The sequence below is a fragment of the Nomascus leucogenys genome, chromosome 2 (genome assembly GCF_006542625.1).
Source record: "Nomascus leucogenys isolate Asia chromosome 2, Asia_NLE_v1, whole genome shotgun sequence".
Classification (NCBI taxonomy): domain Eukaryota; kingdom Metazoa; phylum Chordata; class Mammalia; order Primates; family Hylobatidae; genus Nomascus; species Nomascus leucogenys.
In genome coordinates, this window is record NC_044382.1 from 66,991,263 (window position 1) to 67,013,886 (window position 22,624).

The window sequence follows — 22,624 nt, forward strand, 5'->3', positions numbered from 1 at the left end:
TACCTTCATAGCCATGACAAAAATGGCTGAGTCACTGCTACAGTGTGGTGACAAACTATATGCATGCAGTCATGCCTCTGCCCCTTTCTCTTGTGAGTAGTAAAATACTGAGAGAAAGAAAGGCACTCATATGGTCAGCCAAATGTACTAGATAACACCATGCCTCATGTAGGATGGGTCAAATGTCTCTTGGCCATGAAGACATTGACATTTCAAACCTCAAAGTAACACAGCCTGGTGACATATAAAAATTCTAATTAAAGGGCTACTAGAAACCCAATTTTCCTTCATCCTATTTTGAAAAGGATATGAATTACTTATTATTATCTAGGAGGGGGGAGTTCTATGGATTTCTAACACTAGGCTAAAAGAATATTTAGAATTCTATTATGGGCACCATATAGATCTTAATGTTCAAGAATAGTTTTAATTAATAAACAACTGTGATATATCTTCAATGTCTCATTAGGCATCACTTTTAAGTAATGAAATTTGAGAATAGTTCAGTACATTTTTAGAAAATTCTGTTAGATGTTTTCAGCATTAGTTTCCTTTCTGGCCACTTAAGACATCTATTAGTACTTAGAGATAACTCACTTAGTTTTTAGTAAACAGTAAATGAGTGACCTAAAAGAATCTTTTGAGCTCACAAAAGTACACTCAAATAGAATGAAGGCTACTTGTTGTAAACTGTTCCCTCATCCTACAAAGACTTTGCCTAACAGATTAATTTAAAAGTCTATGAATTACGAGATTATAGAAGATTTTACCATAAATTATACTCCACTAGAGGACATAGTTACATATTAGTTAGGTAAAGCCAAGTAAGGTATCATTCTCACCAATTATCTTTCTCCACCATAGAACGTCGCCACTAGTTTAAAAACATAAAAATGAATCTGATGTTCACATTTTTGGCATGTGCTTTTTCTGGATTTCTTTCTCCGTAATGTTTTTTAAAGCACAACTTAAAATCTTGATAAATTGTCCCTTTTAATTTCTTATTTTTAGCTTCTTAAGTCTTAAAGGCTTCAACAGATCAGCCCACAGCACTTTACATAGGAGGTTAGAAGCATGTTTTAAATGACTAATATGGTACTTCACTATTTTAACATAGCACTTGTTTCCTATAATATTCCTAATAGTATAATCTGTTGCAGGGGCATTTTTCTTTTTAATTTAGGTCTCTAAATATAGTTGGACTACTGTAATATTCTCTATTAAGATTAAAGGTAACAAAATTAAATACCAAATCACATTTTTAGATTTCCAACTGATTCCAAACCTTAATTAGTTTCCAACGTGGTTAAAAGCTACATGGATCTTTCCATCATTTATTTAATGACACAATCAAATATATCAATAATATAGATTTATAACTATGAGAAAATATTTTTACCTTCACCATTTTTTTTGTGTGTGTTAAAGCAACACACCTGTCAAAACAACCTAATACTACAGTGAAAAACATGGAAGAAATGTTCATGTTGACCTAGCCTACCATTTCATTGTTTGGAAATTACATAATGGAAAAATGGCCAGCATTATTCCAGCAAAAATTAAACTAAATTTAATCATATGGAATAAGTTAAATATAAGTTTGCCTAAGTTAAGGATAACATATGATGAAAAAGCCAGGCCATGTAATATTAGGAGCTTCAGTCACTGCCCTTACCTCAACTCTTGCAGCAGCCCAGGAGCCTTGAGCCACTACTCTCCCATTGGATAAGAAGCTGCATAAGGAAGAAGAAAGGCCATTCAGGGGCTTTCTGGCCCCATAATTCACAACTGCCACCACCCCTACGGCCTACAGTCGTACTTTAATTATTAGAGAGCAGAGGGTGGCCTGAATTATTATGACCTTCACTATATGTAATTTTAACTTCAGAGGGTTATTTTGAATATCCACCTATTCAAAAAAAAAAAAAAAGAAGGCAAAATGCATAGTATTTCTTCTGTCTATGTTAGGGGATTTTAATATAGTCAGTTATCTTTTCTTCACAGAAACAGACCAAAGGAATTATTTCTAGGAATGATTCAATCCATTTGCTCTGTCATTTGTATGTGATTTAAAAAATTACAATGTCCATCATGTTCATTCGAAAGAACTCTATAAGCACAGGATAATATGACTAAATACTCCTCCATGCTAAAAGCCATCAAGGACTTTGTATTGTTAACCTCTCTGGGCTTCAGTTTCATTATCTGAAAAATGAGGGGTCTGGAGAGGATATGTTAGTTTCCTCCCACATCTAATATTCTATGGTAATATTACCAGGACATATTGTAATAATGTTACCTTCAACTTCTACCATACTACAAAATGTATTTTTACTTCTAAACTAAAGTGTAAATATCTATAAGGCAATATTACGCTAACTAAATCATTCTAACAGTGTTTCATTTCTAGAAAAAATTGTAATACTTACTTGAGAGTCTTGATCTTTTAATGTATGCTGTGGCATCTGTTCTGCATCAGATATTTCATCTGAAGACTCATTCTTTCTTTTTTGTTTCTTACCCAATGTAATAATGAGTTTGCTGTTTCAAGAGGAAAAGAATAAAAAGTAAGAATTCTTTGAATTTTCCTAAATTTGATTAAATTAAGATTGTCATGATAAACTTTCTTCCACTTTATATCACTTGCATGTCCAACCAAGGATGATAATTATCCTGAAATCCATGTTGACATTTTCAAAACATAAACTCTATTCTAATGGAACAAACACCATCCAATTCTATGTTTGGAAGTATAATTAATGTACTCAGAAGTACAATTAATGTACTTCTAAACACAGAAAGGCAGTCAAGTAGGACAGGCGCAGTGGCTCATGCCTGTAATCCCAGCGCTTTGGGAGGCTGAGACAGGTGGAAAAAGGTCAGGAGTTCGAGACCAGCCTGGCTAACATGATGAAACCCGTCTCTACTAAAAATACAAAAATTAGCCAGGCGTGGTGGCGAGCTTCTGTAATCCCAGCTACTTGGGAGGCTAAGGCAGGAGAATCACTTGAGCCTGGGACGTGGAGGTTGCAGTGAGCCGAGACTGCGCCATTGCACTTCAGCCTGGCAACAAGAGCGAAACTCCATCTCAATGAATAAATAAGCAAACAGGCAAGCAAACAAACAAATAAATAAATAAATTTAGCGGGTAAAAAAAAGAGGCAGTCAAGTCTTAATTTGTTTTTTAGGCTTAAGATTACTTTTCATAGGAAAATTGTGAGGTGATACAACTGTGTTTACTTTATTATCGTGCAGATTTCGAATGACAGATTTTTTTCACTTATTAAATTCAAATTCCACTTGATTCCTTGAAACCCCCTATTTGTTAAAAGCCTCTACTTCCTTCTGCTCTACAGTAGAAAGACAATTACTTAAGGCACTTTAACAATTCATTGTTCTTTAATTCTTTCATTTATGTTAAGGCTTATCTGTACTGTATGTTCCTAAGCATAAGAACTATTATTTTTTTATATTCCTAAAGCATGTATGTGTCAGTATATCTTTATATATGTTTATATATATATTGATATTTACACATATACACACCAGATGGAGCTATCTAAAATGAAAGTGGGTTTTGTCTTGTTGAGAGGTATAAAAACATAACTCTCACATTTCCTTATCTGCTTCAACAGATGCAGGGCATGATTTTAAACCATGGTAATTATTAATCAGCAACGTACTATTTTAAATATCTGTATTATAAAAATGGAAAATCTCCCCAATACTTTCAGATATGATTTATCAGAAAGATATCAGAATTCTTTCAACAACTATTTATTAATGTAGGAGAATGTGGAGGTTAAGAGCATGCACTTTGAAAACACAGGGTCAAAGATTTAAACCCCGACTCCACCATGTACCTATCTGTGAGACATTGGGCAAATTACTTGATCTCCTTTAGCCTTAGTTTCTTTGCCTGGAAAATAGGGATATCATAATAACTACATCCGCTGTTGCTGAGAATTAAGTGGGATGATGTATATTAGCTCTTAGCACAGTCTTGATGCATAGTGATTTCTCAACTAATGCTAACAACTTCTAATTATCCTATGCCAAGCACTTTCCTAGGCTCTAGGATTTGAAAATATAGTGACACAGTTCCTAACCTTAAAGTATCATAGTTAGACTATGATCACAGCTAAAATGCCAAAGTGGGGATTAGCACAGGATGCAATGTGAACACAAAGGAAGAAGAGCTCACGCTTATTGAAGAGTAAAGGGGGCTTTACAGAAAAGATAACATTTGATATGATGAAAAGAAGTTTAACAGGTAGTGAAAGAAGTGGTAGAGTACATTCCAGGTAGGGGGACACCACAGAAGAGTGAGGAGAACATGCAGTGGTAATAGCATGACAGGAATACACAGAGTACCCCAGAAGGAGGCAGCAGACAGCTGGACAACCAGAAAGGGTGAAGATCACAGAAGGCCTTGTATGACACACCAAGAGTTCACATTTTAAGGGCAGCTTTTAAGTTCTTGAGAGCAAGAATTTAAAAGAAATCTGTCTTGTTCATCACTGGCAGCAATGTTTAATGAATAGGCAGTGAGTTATTTTGAATAAATAAAAAAAATAAAGCATTTGGAAGATATAAGAATTGTAAGCAAGGGGGCAATGTGATGACAAGGAAGTGAAATGCAAGGCAGGGAAACCAATGATAAGGCAAATGACAATTCAGGGGAGAGAAAAAGAGTGTAATCTAGGGCTGTGGGAATGTGGATGAAGAGGTAAAGAAATATATAATTTTTTATTGTGGAAGCAGAACCAACAGGACTTGGTTATTGACTGGATGACTAGACTTGAGGCGAGAAAAAGTTATAGAATGCTTTTTCCCTATATTATTCTTGTATTGGTATGATTACCACATTCAACAGAATAATGGTAATTCTTACTTGGAGTCTCACCTGCACTGTTCTGAATACGTGAAGAAAGTAAATAACAGTAAAAATACAGCTTATGTTGGAAGCAGGAAGTCAGAAGAAACACAAAGATATTCTGAAGCAACATTAAGGAACCAACCATAGTTATACTTCATTCCCTCTCACCACTTTCACTGCTTATTTCCTCTCTGTTCTAGTCCCTTTTCCTCCTCTAGTTTCTTTCCTAAAATAAAAATCTCCCTTGAGGCTATATTTACTGTTAGACCCCATATGACCTCGTTCTTCCTCCTTTGTATCCAAAGTTCTCAAAAAGAGTCATTTCCGTTTCATTCCTCAACCAACTATAATCTCAACTCTTAAAACTACTTTTAATATTCATAGCTTCCATTTATTCAATGTTTACTATGAGTCAGCCTCTGTGCTGACTTTACATGCATTCTCTCACTTGATGTTCATACAATTTTAAAACGGAAGTACTATTATTTTATAAGAGGAAATTGAGGCCTAGAGAAGTTAAATAACTTGCTCAAAGTCACACAAATAGTAAGAATAGAGACAGAAACTAAGTATGCCTCACTCCAAAGCCTAAACTTCTAATGCTTAAGGACTCAAAAGACTTTTAAAATGGCAAATCCAACAGAACTTTAAAAAATCGTAACGTGTAACTAAGTCCTAACGTGTAACTGTTTCCTTTTGGCCCCTTTCTTGGCTTCCTGACACAAGAGTCTTCTGGTTCTCACTAAACTTGCTTTTACTAAATTTTGGCTCTTCTTCCTGCATCTACGCCTTGAATGTTAGTTTTCCGTAGGATTCAGTCATTGACAATTCTTCTCTGCTAGCCTATTAAACTTTGGTTTCTCTCAAAGTTCTGTCTTCAGCCGCCTTCCTTCTCTATATACTGTCTGTCCCTGAGAGATTTCATTTAATCTATTCTTAACTACCACCTAGAAGTTAAAGATCCTCAAATCTCTTATCTCTAGTTCAGATCTTTTCCCCAAGCTTCACGTTCATATAACTAATTGCTTATTACACATATACATATGGGTATCTCATAGGTATCACAACCTCACTATGCACCCAATCCAATCTCTCATTTTCCATAACCCTATCAGTGCAAGTTTACTAATATTAAAATGTAATGCAAAGTCAGAAAAGTGCACACGTAAGAGTACTGCTCAATTTTCTCAAACAGAAAATATTTGTGTAGCCAGCTTCCAGATCAAGAAACAAGGCATTAGTTTCCCAGAAGCCCCCTCTCACGCCTCTCCCAGTAAGAACCACCTCCTAATGGTATCCATTACTTTGCTTGTGAATATTTGCTACATCCTAAGGCACTGGTGCAGATGATTTTTAATGGCAAAGTAAGGGACAATACTAAATAAAACTGGGTAGTAAAAATACATGTTTGATACTTCCTCCTACTTGCTATCAATCTCCAACTTAAATGTATATTTTCAAATAGTTTCTAGATGAGAACAACACATGGAGAGTGTAGTTGTTTAAATAACAATCTCCCACGAAATGGAAATCATGGCCTATTAATACCCTTCATATATTGCTTAAAAAGGTATTTTTTCAATGTTTGATAAGCTAAATGAATTATGTGAATGCACATTCTGATGCAATATCTTATGTGGCTGCTTAAAGCCTCAAATCCCAATGAATAAAAACTTCAATGAAATGAGAGGCAGAGATATTTAAATATTTTTTAAAATTTACAAATGACTATGAACTCGTTCCGCTATTCCTTTACAATAGCATAAGGGGATTAAATGAAGATTCTCTAAGGACAAAGGACTAAGCTGCTTAAACATTTTTATAGATAAATATTACCTAAATCTCTAGAAAATACTAATAAATAAATACTAGCTACCAAATAAATCTTAAACACTTGCCCTTTCTAGTGGTGGGGTTAGGTTAGATAAAAATGTTTCCCATCACAACTCAGATAAGCCTTTTGTTATACTAATTATTTGAAAATTTTACTTAAAAACAAAAAAGCAACTTTCACTTTATTTTCCACATATTCTGTATTATTCTTCCAACATTGTTCTACATGTCTGGAATAGCATCTTATTTCATGAACTCATCAGTCATTTTTAATAACCCACGCAAAAATCGTTTTCAGATTCTAACTTTGTAAGAGATATTTCAGATATATAGTATTTCCCTACTAAACCTTCTAAGTCTAAAATGTTACACATGCCTTTTCTATTTAAAAAGGGTACATTTCCATGATAGGAAAAAAGTCAATTCTGAAATCATTTTTGACTGATATAATTCTGGGTTAATTCGGGTGGCATTTTAAAATTAGATTTAAAAAAACCAGTAATTTAAAAGAAAAAGAAAGAGAAAAAAAGAAAGAAAGAAGGAAAGAAAAGAAAGAAAGAAAGAAAGAAAAAGAAAAAGAAAGAAAGAAAGAAAGAAAGAAAGAAAGAAAGAAAGAAAGAAAGAAAGAAAGAAAGAAAAGAGTATAAGCCAGGCGCAGTGGTATGCACCCATAGTTCTAGCTACTTGGTAGACTGAAGTGGGAGAAGACTTGAGCCTAGGAGTTCGAGGCCAGCCTGGGAAACAAAGTAAAACCCTATTCTAAAATATTATAATTTTTTTAAATAAAATGATCTATCTATCTAGAGAGAGAGACTTTAGAAATAGGGTTATTTACAATGAACTTGAAAACTGTAAATCTTACCAATTTATTATAGATTCTAAAATGGTATCTAGGTAATATTACAGAGGTACAATTAATTAGGTTGGTATCAGACCAGCAGTACCTAAATGTTTGGGGAAAGCTTCATGAAAGCTATTTAAAATACAGATTCTAGACAGGTGTGGTGGCTCACGCCTGTAATCCCAGCACTTTTGGAAGCCGAGGAGAAAGGATCACCTGAGGTCAGGAGTTCAAGATCAGCCTGGCCAACATGGCGAAACCCCATCTCTACTAAAAATACAAAAATCAGTTAGGCGTGATGGCACATGTCTGTGATCCCAGCTACTTGGGAGGCTGAGGCAGGAGAATTGCTTGAACCTGGGAGGCGGAGGTTGCTGTAAGCCAAGATCCGCGCCACTGTACTCCAGCCTGGGCAACAGAGCAAGACTCTGTCTCAAAAATAAAATAAATTACAGATTCTTTATGAGAAAATGCCCAACAAACTCAAATTGATGTACATTCTACAGAATAACTGGCCAGTATGTTACAAAAATGAAAACATCATAAAAGAAAAAAGTCTGAGGAGTTATCCTAAATTGAAGGAGACTAAGGAGATATGACAACAAAATGAAATGTAGGATCCTGAATTGGATCCTGGCCAACAAAAAAAAAGAGGAACTGACAAAACTTGCATGAGGTCTGCAGATTAGTTAATAGGATTATTAAAATGTTTATTTTCTGGTTTTGATAATTGTGCTATGGTTCATAAGATGTTAACATTTAAGGAAGGTGAGTGAAGAGCTTAAGGGAACTCTGACCTATTTTTGTACTTCTGACATTACTTCAAAATAAAAGTAAGAAAAAAATAACCCAACCAGTTGTTTTGTGGGTCCCAAACCCAGGATTCTGATCTAAAAACGAGGACTCTAATATGACTTTTAAAATATTTCCCAAGAGTTCTGGTGCTCTACCAGGTTTGGGAACCACTGGCTCAGAGAGTAAAAATTAGTATAGAAAACTCTAGGAACAAATATTCAGAATAATACAACTATTTTATATTTATAGAACACTTAAAATTTTAAAGTGCTTTTGCTTAAAGTACCTCAGTTGATTCTGAGAAAAACTCTGAGATAGGCAAGGCAGGTAGGTATTGGTCCCACCATACAGACAGACAGTGTTCAGTTCCAAAAGATGATCCCTTTATTCCTAGATTATGATTTCCAACATATCTTATTGATTTTAAAATAAAATGACACATATACTCCAACTAGTTAACAGATATTTAATATCAATAAACATAATCACAAGAGAAATATGAAACTATATTATCTTTTAGTAAATTTTAAAGATTAAAATTTACCTGACTTCCATAAAATCAGAAATCTCTATTATCTATACAATGACAACAGGTAGCCATAAATGTTATCTGAAGGAAATCAGATGTTTCAGTAGTAGAAAAAATAAAATCAGTTAAGCAAAACACCTGATTACTATGGAGCACTCCATTCTTCCATCATGGATTATAAAGAGTTTACTATATTAATTCTAAAATAAAATTTCATTATAAATACATGCTTCAAATAAACTGATAGTTTGCTAGTCTAAGGAGAAATATCCCCAAAGAAAGCAACAAAGTGATACAGAATATATTAATAATAAAAAGCTTTATGCAAATTTTGTTCTTAAAAACATTAAAAGGATCTGTTATCAATGTTAGCAAAATGTAGCAACAGATACTCAGGCAAGGAAAAGACCTAAATATCAAAACATGGGTTGTTTTTGACAGCAAAGGGCAATTTCAAACTAAAGTATGAATTTGAAATGTAAATTCATTTGATAAGTATAGGCAGTAGAAAACCACAATGTTTATCCTTAATATGTCTATATTTGATTTTCAGATGTAATTTATGCACTTATTTCAATCCTGCCCAAGTGTTAGTAGTACTTGCTGTGCAACAAGCTGTGTTCTACACTGCATCAATCTGTAATTGCCCCCTGTTGATTCTCTCATTGCAATAATTGGACAAACAATGAATCTTACCCAATTAGTCTATTTGTTGTAATTAATACATCCAATTCATCATAAGAGAAGAAAAAAGGCAAAAATACAATGTCACATTATGTTTTCTTTGCAAGCCCAGTGAAAGGTACTGAGCCTATTTTTAAGTCCTCAAATATAAACTCAAAACACACACACACACACACACACACACACACACACACACACACAAACACTCAGTGAAATGATGCCCATTTAAAGTTCAACTCAAGACCCCAAGCTTAAACTCATCTTAGAAAAACGAGCAAGTTTTAAAAGGGAGTTAAAACTGTAATCCTTAAATATGCAAACGTTACATTGTATTATAAGCTTTTGGGAACTTGGACTATTACTTCCTGTTTAAAGTTGGACATCCTTTCTCAGAAAGGCTGAATTTACTGATGTATTTAATGTGTAAGTAAGAAATAAGGATCCAAGTTGTTAGCTACGTATTAATCAGCCAATACTTTTTCAGCACAGTTGAATTCTTAAAAGATATGCATTGTTGGCTGGGCACGGTGGCTTATGCCTGTAATCCCAGCACTTTGGGAGGCAGAGGTGGGAGGATCATGAGGTCAGGAGATCGAGACCATCGTGGCTAACACGGTAAAACCCCATCTCCACTAAAAAGAAATACAAAAAATTAGCCGGGCGTGGTGGCGGGCACCTGTAATCCCAGCTACTTGGGAGGCTGAGGCAGGAGAATGGCGTGAACCCGGGAGGCAGAGCTTGCAGTGAGCGGAGATGCGCCACTGCACTCCAGACACCGTCTCAAAAAAAAAAAAAAAAAAAAGATATGTATTGTTTTTTATGTATTAACATCTCTGCAATCAGGAATTATTTAATAATCAATGACGTGCCACAGTTTTAACTGGCAATATTTGTCTTCTACTGACACATAAAATTCATGGTGTGTCTGTTTTATAATCGATGACACTTTAGATTCAATAAAATGTGGTACATCTATTTGTCAATGATAAACCTTACTAGCATGATTCATATAAAGGTACCATTCTTAAAAATGAAACTGTAAATCTTATTTGAAATTCGTAATGAGTTACATACATATCAACTCTTTCTGAGGATAAAGATGCTTCAGATTTTTACTAAGTTTTGTAATTTACATGCAAGCAGTAAAATCAGCAAAACATTTTAACTGCTTGGCTTTAAAAAAACCGTAGAACTTACAGGGAAACTACTAATGGTATGCCTAATAATAAAAAACTCATAATAAATTTAAACCATGCATTTTGACAACTGCTCTTTCGTTTATCACACACCAATAAACAATTAACACATTTATATTTAATTAGAGCATATATTATTTCAAAATTCCTATTATTTTGAAAACCTTGCAAGCAGGGCTTCATATGTCACTTTATTAACAAGAACCATGAAGTGACAATTTCTAATGATATGTCTTATTTTTCCCTCAGATTTTGTTCATCTTATTTTTCCTTTAGATTTTTATAGATAAGAATGTCTCTCTAAAGACATACATGTGGACATACATGCTAGTTTTGTTAAAAATACACACCTATACATGTATGTACATATATATGATAGCACGTAATTAACAATGTTATTTTCCTCCTTTCTTCTTGGAGGCAAATACAGACACAACTATCATTTTGAGATCTAAATTGATGTTTTATTGTTTTTCTTCATAACATGACTTATACTTAATTCCTAATAGAGTTTGATAAATATCTCCAAATTTAGACATGTTGTTTTAACTAAAAGCTATTTGTAGTACCTGACAACTACTATTCCTGTAACACAAACAAAGGATAATTATGGTTAATACAAAAAGGAAAAGAGTTTAATCATAAAGGACAATAACTGATTAAATTTACAGGGCTATGAGAACATTTTTAAGTAACCAAAAGCATTCCACTTATGTCAGCCAGAAAATCTATAACAGAAGTAAATTCCAACTGACAACATGGAAACATAATTTAAATGTCAAAGTAATAAATCATAGGTTTAAAAATACTTCTATCAAATCATGTGAAATCCCATTCCATAATCTAAAACCAAAGAGGGCCATAAGAAAATTCTACTGGAAGTCTTAGATTCTAAAATAAATTTGTAAAATTCATCCTAACTCTCTAATATTACTAAACTATTAGTTATATCCCTGTGGTTTTATGAATGGATTAGCCGCCATTTCTGTTTTCAATTTAACAAATCAAGTTCAACCCTTGGTATCATTTAATATTTAACCTTCTTTCCATCCATCTGTCCATCCCATAAAACTCATCCCATTCCATTCATGGAGCATCTATTATGTACCTACTATTACTGAAGGAATACTCACTATTTTGTATGAAAGGCAGCTTTTAGAACCTGACTGCCAAGATCATAAAAAACACCAAAGCAGATAAAAGTTTTCCAGGCCTACCTCACCCTTCATTTTGCACCTGCCATTTCCATTTCAACTCACACCCTTCCGCATAACCATGAGCAACTCCCTCAAACTCCAGGCACATTTCAAACTATATTTATCTATCCTAAATGCTACTTTGGCTATCCTGATCAACAGAGGCATAGTCATGTCAAAATAGCCATTAATAAGTTAATCTATTATTCCCCTTAACAAGTAGCAACTGTGTTTTCCTGCTTAATTTTTAAGCTGATCTTATTTAGGAACAGAGCCTTAAAAAATGGAAAGAGAACTGAGGTAGCTGAATGAGTGTGGGCTTGAAGGAAGGGGTGTGGCTCCTGGCCTTGGCTTTTTCCTTAAATAGCTATGTTATTTATGTTGTCAGAAAACAATGAATAACATTTACTGAACACTAAGCATATTCCAGGTACTATTTTGTATGTTATTAACTGATTTAGTCCTCAAAATAACACTATGAGGCAAGTACTGTCCTATCCCCATTTTACAGAGGAGTAACCTAAAGCATGAGGATGTTAGCTTTTTGTACAGGATTACACTGCTTGTAAGTGATGAAACTGGAATCTGAACAAATGCAACTGGCTCCAGAGCCAAAGAATTTAATCCCATTATCACACTGCATGCCCACTCTAACTCATGGAATTGTAAAAATGAAATGAGACTCTAAGAAAGTGCTCTGAAAAGGACATTCTATTCTTTGCACTGGAAAAAAAGTTAATCTATAAAAGTGACAACGAAAAGGTTTCAAGCACATTAGCAAGCAGGGGCAGTATTGCTTTTCTTCAGATTAGTCTTCCTAGATTACATCAAATCACACATATGGGTTAAATAAACACCAACCCTGATGACATCAACCATAAATTATTGTTTACAAATTTAGTTACTTTAAAAAATTTTTTTTTTTTTTTTTTTTTTTTTTTTTTTTGAGACAGAGTCTTGCTCTGTCACCCAGGCTAGAGTGCAGTGGGGTGATCTCGGCTCACTGCAACCTCTGTCTCCCAGGTTCATGCCATTCTCCTGCCTCAGCCTCCCGAGTAGCTGGGACTACAGGTGCCCGCCACCACGCCCGGCTAATTTTGTTTTTGTATTTTTAGTAGAGATGGGGCTTCACGGTGTTAGCCAGGATGGTCTCGATCTCCTGACCTCGTGATCCGCCTGCCTCGGCCTCCCAAATTGCTGGGATTACAGGCATGAGCCACCGCACCCGTCCATTACTTTTAAAATTTATATTTTACACTGCTGTTGATTAAGTTGCACTGCTTTCCAAATTAACTAATATCAATAATTTGATATTAGGAACAGCGCAATTTTCCTAAAATTAATAGAAAAATAAAAAATTTTAAATGAGATGTTTAATATAAAATGGTGCTGGTTGAAATGATGCAACTGAACTTTACTTAAATGATTCTTCACCCAAAAATTTAAAACTCACCAAATTCAAAATTACAAAGTATAGTGGCTTATTGGAAAGCACGGTAATGAAATATTTCTATTGGCTAATACTGGAATTCTAGATTGTATGTGAATTTCATTTATTCCAACTATGCCTTTTCCTCCAACATGACAATAATTTTTGTCTTTGACTGATATAAATGATTAAGATACTGTTTTACTCTAACAGCTTAGTAATACATACACAAACTTCAATTCTACTTATCTGCCTGCAACTTATAAATTCCTCTATCAAAAAGGCCTATATTTTCAACAATTTTTCTTTTCTAGCAACTACTCAATATGTTACCATGTATTTAGCCAAAACAGAAAAAATATCATTTCTAGTACAATTCTTATCTATTTTGTTTTCTAGAATTTGCTACCTCTAGAAAAATTGGTCAATGTTGTGCAATATTAAAATAATTTAATATGAATAATTTACCTACTTCTAACAAAAATACAGATATCACAAAACGAGTCAGTACTCCGCTTCAGTGTTACTACTCCCCTTACTATATTAATTCACTTTTCTAAAAATCTGTGTTTCTCTCTAATTTAATTATTTCTAGTTTTCTCTTATGTACAATGTTTTTTCTTAAACTAGATTTACTTCTGGTATCTTTCGCCTTTAGCTGTTCCTTCCCAAGTTTGAGGCAAGTAACAGTTAGTGTAACTTTTAAAAGTTTATCAACCAATTTCCTCATTTTATGCATTGTTTTTCAAAACGTTACTCTTCCAAATAGTATTCTATTCTGTCTAGATCTCTGAACAAGTCAAAACTGGAAACCCTTAATTATATTAAATTTTGGTGCAGCAAAAAACTAAATATGGGATTTCCTGAATTAAAACTGGGCAGAGCTTTGGAAAAATAAGTTACTTTCATACCTAAAACCTCTAAAAAAACAATAAAAGAAGTAGAAATCTTTCAAATTTCATTTTAGCTGTCTGCAAATAAAATGCAAAATCAATATTATTATTAATCTATTATAAGAAGAGAGCCCATATTATTTAATAGTTTGGACCTGAATGACATAAGGACCAAACTAAATAATCTGGTGGTTACATTTAAAATGCTAAGAATTCATTTGGTTTATAAAATTGCATTAGTTCTAAATATCTATATATCAACAATTTCTGAGCAAATGAAGATTTTCACAATAAAGACATTATTTATTGTGGACTCTTTTGTGAAAAAGAGAAAAGTTTAGAGTGACCCCTTTATGTAAAATTTCCACATAAAGTCCTCAAAAATAACCAGTCCTGAAAAAACAATTCTAAACTATGTTGGCTTAGTTATGCTTACCCTTGCATGCTAAGCAAATACACCTATAAAGCAAATTATAACATTTACCGTATTTTATTTTTTGAAAATGTTTTGGATAAGCAGTAAAATACATAGGATTAATGTATCCTCCTAGAGCAATTCTTTGTCCTTATAATTCTCTTGGAGCATTAATCCTCACCTGGCCTCTTTATTACATAAAGTAAATCGGACTATATGGAAGTAAATCAGTAAGAACTGGCAGCTACTTATTGTTGATTTATATGCTATTAGTTTTTTTTTTTTTTTTTTTTTTTTTTTTTGCCATTTCATTCAGTCCTAAGTTGTGGTTTTCTAAGAAAATATTACATTTCATGTTTCTAAACTATGAGGTACTCAGTGAGGCACAAGTACAACCAACAGAAAAAGAATTTTATAAAGAATTTCAATGCATGCTCTGTAAAGAAAGTGAATATGAAACTGGCACAGCAATAAGGATTTCGTTTGTTTTTATCCTTTTCCTGATTCATATACTGAAATATTTTACTACTTTAAATCCCTTTTAATAATATTAACATACAAAAAGCTACATTCTACATTCTACGTTCACAGAACCATAAAATTTGGGAGATCCTGGAATATTATCTAATTCACTCGGCAATGAAATAAAGCACACATAGTAGCCAACAATTTAAAACTCAAATATGGCAGTAAATATACCCAAAATCAAAAGTAGATGTCCAGTTGGACAGGCTGAACTTTAACAACACATTGAAAGGAATTAAATTTAATTCTTAAACAACTTACCCAATTTTTGTCTTCTCTTTTAACTTAGAACACGTTTTTGTTTTTTTGCTGTCTTTGTCCTTTGGCTTGGATTTCATCCTTCTACCTTTCTTTTCCTCTTTTCCTTCAACTGAAGCACTAGGAAAGTTTTCAGGGCTCATTACTCGTGGAATATTGCGTTCCCCACGCTCCTTTGCTTTTGCTATGGCCTCTGATATTATACGATTAGCCTTTTCTTGCTTGCTTTCTGATTCCACCTTTTTTCTCTGCTTCTTCTCAGACATGACCCTCACCTGGGTATTCTGCAACTTAGTATATGTCCCAGAACCATCGCTCTTCTTGGAAGATGGAGGCTACAGAAATAAAAATATTTTTTATAGAATATACCAAAGTACATCTAAAACAATTGTCACAAATATCTGAAAATCTTAAATTATGTTTAGAGAGGTAAAATTACATTAGCAAATATGTGAGTGCTACAAACAAATTTAAAACATTTTGCTTATCAAGAAATTAGTACAGATATAAACAGCTCAATTGCTACTTTTAGAAATGAAGGTTAAAGAAGAATAATATAGATTCATTGATATTTTCATAGCATTCTCGGTTAGTTGATTCAAGTTTTGTCCTGTAAAGATAGTTGATTCAAATTTTATCCCATAAATATTCTGTGCATTTGGAATAAGTCTTTCTTTCCTCTTCCCTCCAAAATTCTGAACATTAATAAATTTTTAAATAATTTTAATTTAGAATTACTCCATACAGTTTATTATGACTTTTAGAAAAATAGAACCTGAAATCATTTAATATTTAAATGCAGCAACATAGCTAGTTAGTAAACAGACATTCTCATACTTAAAATTAGAGAAAGTTTTAGTTTTCCCATGAAAGAGTTAAATGTGAAATTTTTTTTTCTTTTTCTATATTATAATTATTTTGCTCAAGCAATTTGGGAAATAAACAAGTTTTACAGTTTTACATTAAAATTATTAATATTTAGCAATATCACAGGAAGCAGATCAAGAGCATTTTAAAAAGAATTTCCTCTTCAAACACGCATTCATCCACATATACTTAGATCACAGTTTTGTTATGTTCTTACCCGTAAACATGCCTCTGACTATACCAAAGGAAAAAACCATCAGGAATTTCCAAACACATTTTCATGCTGATTCCAGTGTGCTTCACTGGATATTTTTTCTATACCTGCCTCATCAAAGGTTTCATAGCAGTGCTGCAGCACTGGGAAAGGAAGGAGGGTTTAGAATTGCTCACTAAAATGCCACCTTAAGGCCTACAGGCTATAACAAATAACCAAGACTCGAGGAAACAGCAACAAGCTCAAGATGGCGATGCAGTACGACTCCCGTAGCAGCAGCCAGTAATAAGGAAGGTTATTCAATCCCATTAGCCTTTTAGCCCAAAGAACCCCTCCTCCTCCCACTCATTCAGGCTTTCACTTACCCTTCCTCTTGGCCTCTTCACTGAAGACATTTTTGGCGTCAGACAAAGGCTTGCCCTCTGCTTTTTCACCACCCCAGGCAGTGCTCAAGAAAAAAGCATTGAAAGAAGATTCCTAAATGGCCTATTTAGCAAGCTGCAACCAAGAGATGCACAACCCTCCACAAATACACATTTTGATTTATCAACACATTTCTGCCTTGGCAAGTTTATATCTACTGTTCATCCTATTTAGATATGAAAAAGGCTGTAAACACTCCTAAAAAGCTGTTTCCTCAATAGCTGTAAGCAGATAGCCAGATTCCAACAAAGCACAGAAAGAAATGAATGCACAAAGCATCAAAATGCATCAGCATGAATATTAGAGATGTCGTTAAAAATACTGACTCCTTCTGCGGAAGTAGGCCAGCAGATGGTGCTACCAGTTATTATTCCATTAGACTCTGCAATTTAACCCCCAATGGACTGTTCTTCCCTCCATGTAACACATTAACTCTCACTCTGCCATTTCCTGCAGTAAAGTTTTAAAAAATATACATAAAAATCTGATTTTAAAAAAATCACCTGAGAACTAAACTGTGGTAAAATGGCATTATGTGGCTATCAATATTTAAAAACAACAAAATCCAAAGCAATTTTTGTTAGAGAAAAATACTTTTCTCCAAGATACTCTAAAATATTTAAAATATGAAATAGCTGAAGATTAGCAAAGGGTTAAAGAGGTCATGCAAATGAACCCAAAATAAGTTTAAGAAATTAGATAAGGTTTCTTATAATTTTTCTAACAAAAAGCTAACAGTGCTATTTTGAAAATACAGAAATGAAGCTATTTTCATTTGAATTATAAAAAGAAGCTTAAAATTTTGAAATGAACAAATGAGAACTGTTTATAAAGATTACTAACAATGTTAAAACTGGTTCATCGTCTTAACATGGATGAATATATTTTTTTCGTAACATAAAAAACTCAAAACCTTTCTGACATTTCTTCCTAACCTTCTATTTTAATTGAACTGATGAGTTTTTCAGGTAAAACTGTAGGTTTAGTTCAGTAGCAAGTTGACTTGAATTTGAACATCAGTACAACTTTTCTTTCTATAAAAATTGATTCTATTTTAGCAAGCAATGCCCTTAAATCACTAAAACAAAATTTCACTGCTTTAAAATTCAAATTCACCTCTTTCATCAACGCCATTTTTTCAGTTGGTCCTGGTTAGTTATCTGATATCACTATAAAACGTTGGGTTCCCCCCTCTGCCCCTTTTAGGTACCAAAGGCCCCAAAACAGAAACAACACTATCTAAACAGGGCTCTAGAAAGACCCATCTGGACGGCATGAGAGATTAAAGGCAGAGGACAAGTAAGGACAAGGAAAGGATCTGACTTGAGATGTCATCAATGTGAAAATAATAACAATAATGAGATAACACTTAGACTACTTACTAAGTGCCAGGGATTATTCTATTTTACATTTAATAACTAATTTAATCATGATTAATAATAGGGTAATAACAGTGATAATGGAGACAAGGGGCTGGCTAATGAGAGAAATACTCTGATAGTAGCATTACAAAGTGACAGAATGGAACTGAGAGAGCAAACAATTACAAAAATCATTATGATAATAAGAGCTAAAATGTAGTGTTTACTACGTACCAGGCACTATTCCTAATATTTCCTATATATTGACTCAATCTTCAAAACAACTCTGTGAGATAGGTACTACTGTTATTCCCATTTTATATATGAGGATACTGGGGGATAGAGAAATGACTTGCCCAAGATCACACAGCTACTGAATAGTGGAGCAGGGATTAAAAGACAAGGGGGTCTCGTTAGGGAGACCACACTCTTAACCACTGTATTTTAATCATGTTTGGTTCAACTATCATAATTTACAGAGATTAATTTGAGGACAAAGGAAAGTAGTAACATTCTCAAAATTGCAGAGATACCAAATAATAAGACTAGCATGAATTTTTTTTTTTCCCAGTGCCCTTTCAAAAGTGTAGAAATCAACTAGACATAGGTGAGGCATGGCTGAGGAGCAGGAAGAGCCAGCATTTGGTTTCTCGACCAAGAAAAGGTAAAAGAAGGCCAGGTGTGGTGGCTCATGCCTGTAATCCCAGCACTTTGGGAGGCCGAGGTGGGCGGATCACCTGAGGTCAGGAGTTCGAGACCAGCCTGACCAACACGGAGAAAAATCGTCTCTACTAAAAATACAAAATTAGCTGGGCCTGGTGGTGCATGCCTGTAATCCCAGCTACTCAGGAGGCTGAGGCAGGAGAATTGCTTGAACCTGGGAGGCGGAAGTTGTGGTGAGCAGAGATCACACCATTGCACTCTAGCCGGGGAACAAGAGTGAAACTCTGTCTTAATAAAAAAAAAAAAAAGTAAAAGAAATAGGAAACCTAGTTGAGAAAGAATGTATATGCGTGTGTAATAAGTTTAATTCTTTTCATACTGAGTTTGAAATGGAGATCTCTAGCAATTTGAAATTTGGGACTGGATCATCAGAGAGAGAAGTCAGGGCTGGAATGTAAGATGCAGATCCTCCTGCTGTTTTCTTCCATTACCCTTATAATTCACTGACACTATTCACAGAATCTAGGAGGATTTCCAAAACAACTCACTTCCCTTATAAAGTTTTTCAATAGATTCTATTACCTGACTCAGAATCTCAACTGTTTAATAAATCTTAAAAAATCTATGATCAAATATTTCCTCTGCTACTAGAATACAGCATTTTAAAACCATATTCCCACAGAATATCAACTGAGGTGTTAAGTAACTAAACATTTTTAATGTTGGCCATTTCCCAATTCACACACACAAACGTACAATGTTATGGTTTTTCTGCCCTTCTCCCCCTCCCCCATCTAAGCAGTCATCAAATTCTGTCAAATCTACTTCATTGTATTTTGGGTTTTTTTCCTCTTCTGAGTCCCCACAGCTCCTGCTTTATTAACTTTCTACTTGTTATACTGTGGTTATGTAGGAAATGTTCTGATCTGTAGAAAACATATACCAAAGTCTTTGGGGATGATGGATGACTAGGTCTGCACCCTATTCAAATGGAGTAAAATAATTTCTTTGTACTATGCTTCCAATTTTTCTGTAAGTGTGATAGTTTCAAAACACAAAGTATTTAAAAATTTAAAATAAAGTCACAGGCCTTGCTCCCCATGAGCTTGTATGATTAAAATAATAGGCCAGGTGCGGTGGCTCATGCCTGTAATCCCAGCACTTGGGGAGGCCAAGGTGGATGGATCACTGGAGGTCAGGAGTTCTAGATCAGCTTGGCCAACATGGTGAAACCCCGTCTCTATTAAAAATACAAAAACTAGGTGGGCATGGTGGCGCACGTCTGTAATCCCAGTTACTCAGGGGGCTGAGGCAGGAGAATCGCTTGAACCCAGGAGGTGAAGGTTGCAGTCAGCTGAGATCACGCCACTGTACTCTAGACTGGGCAACAGAGCGAGACTCTGTCTCAAAACAAATAAATAAACAAACATATAAGCAAAAAAAAAAAAGGCACATATATTAATATCATATCCAAATATTCATTAAAAAAGAAAACCTATAGTACAAGAGATGATATCATATGTGATATGTTATTTTGATAGCACCTGGAAGGAATATATGGAAGACCCTAGATATCATATTTCAGTACTGGGGAAACTCAAATATTTATAGTATAAGTGTTTGTCAAAGACAGGTCATGACCTAATAGCAAGTCATGATATACATTTAAAGGGTCCAGACAACTACTAAAAAAACAACAACAAAACAAAAACAAAAAAACAAACAGAGTAGAAGAGGATGGTGTCAGACCCTTATGCATGCTCTTCATGGCTCTAATAAAATTAGTATTTTTCACACTACCTGTTACTCGCCTTTTTCTTCATGAGGAAAAGAAGCAAAGAGATTTGGGCAAGAAATTAGAGGTTTTAAAATCTGAGTGGGGACTTAGGTCCTTTCTCCTGTGGTGAAATAATTTCACATGTACCCAACAGCCATATTGGGGAATTCCTCCATTTCCAATATTTTAGTTGTATTAATAAAATTACTGAATCACTAGTGTGTGGATATAAGTAGAAATTATAAATTTTCAAAAAGAGAAGGGGAAAATGATCACATGACCACTGTACATTCAGAGAACAGGTTCCTCTCCTGGCAGGCTGGGGTGGTGAAGGTTATACACACACACGTATCTAGATAAAGAAATGTTCTACTTGACATAAATATATACATACACACACACACACACACACACACACACACACACACACACACACACACACACATATATATATAGATGGAGTCTTGCTCTGTTGCCCAGGCTGGAGTGCAGTGGTGTGATCTCAGCTCACTGAAAGCTCCGCCTCCCAGGTTCACGCCATTCTCCTGCCTCAGGCTCACGAGTAGCTGGGACTACAGGCGCCCGCCACCAAGCCCGGCTAATTTTTTTGTATTTTTAGTAGAGAAGGGGTTTCACTGTGTTAGCCAGGATGGTCTCGATCTCCTGACCTTGTGATCCGCCCATCTTGGCCTCCCGTAGTGCTGGGATTACAAGCATGAGCCACCGCACCCGGCCCTCCTTGACATATTTTTTAAATACGAAGAAATACAAGGTCCCAGATATAATTCCTTAGTAAAAATAAAACAGAGAACAATAAATTTTCAACAACAGAGATATAACTGCATTGTAGCTAAAATTCTCCCAACCTTTCTCAAGAGAGAAGAAGACTCTTAGGCTTTAGGCTTGGAGGACTAGGTGGATGGAAGTTTCAATGGAAGAGGACATAAAACAGAAGATACCAAGCCTTGAGCAAGAATGAGTTTATCTGCCTAGAGAGACAATGTAGAATAACAGAAGAGAACCAATGGTGAAACCCAAAAACAACAAGTTTCAGGAGCTAGCAGATGAAGAGGAGCTATTGAAGGAAAACAACAAGAAAATGCAAGAATGGTAAGGTAAGTATCAGGAGACAGTGGTACCATCGAAGCCAAGAAAGGAAAGAACTAAAACCTCTGCAGTCAAAAGGAAAGTATCTTAAAGTAATTTGGTATTATAAAGATAATTTAATAAGGCATTTTACTTCTCTTAAATTGTTTATTGTAAACTGGTGTACTGGTTTTTAGTCTCTTTATTTTTAAAATAGAAGCCTAATAATTATTTACTTAAATATTCATATTAAATCAACCTAAGAACAATAGATTTGTAGTTAATTTTAGTAATATGTGTCAAATATTAGTATGGTGGCTTCTTTTGATTTTTATTTAATACATACAACATTTTTCTTCAAACTATCAATAAAGACATGTTTAAAGAGAAAAGAGAAAAAACTGATCCAAGAGCAAATTATAATGTCAATCTTTTTCTGAATTTTACCCTTAGATTTGTTTTCAGAGTTTTTCATGGAAGTGGAACAATTATTTCACTTCACTTTCTTCACATCTGGGAACTACCATGCTCACAAATTAAAAGGTTTATTTTCGTCTTGTGACTTGCAGTAGTACCCAGGTTTATACTTTTAGATAACCATGACATTTCTTTTTTTTTAAGTGTCATAATCTTAATTTGCATTGATACAGTAATACTTTTTAAGGGTTGGCTTTATTTTAAGCATGTATGAACAGTATTTTAAGCATGTATGAACAGTGGGTGTTCATACAAGTTTTCTTTTTTAAATACAAATGTACAT

General features: G+C 34.3%; 1 protein-coding gene across 14 annotated transcripts in view; it reads right to left on the reverse strand.

Moving 5' to 3' along the window:
* The window catches only part of CHD9 (chromodomain helicase DNA binding protein 9), a 277,990-nt gene that overhangs the window by 104,214 nt on the left and 151,152 nt on the right, over positions 1-22,624 (reverse strand). For 9 of the 14 annotated variants that reach the window (XR_004026514.1, XM_030797120.1, XM_030797100.1 and 6 more), the window contains exons 3-4: positions 15,477-15,808; positions 2,430-2,541 (exon numbers count right to left, since the gene is read on the reverse strand). Coding sequence is in view for 13 of the 14 variants with exons in the window: in XM_030797120.1 (XP_030652980.1) it covers positions 2,430-2,541; positions 15,477-15,808 (444 nt within the window). In the remaining variant the exon portion in view is untranslated. Of the gene's footprint in view, positions 1-2,429; positions 2,542-15,476; positions 15,809-16,557; positions 16,817-16,919; positions 17,301-22,624 lie in introns of those variants that run through there. The other 5 variants (XM_030797154.1, XM_030797146.1, XM_030797163.1 and 2 more) reach the window with 3 other exon arrangements.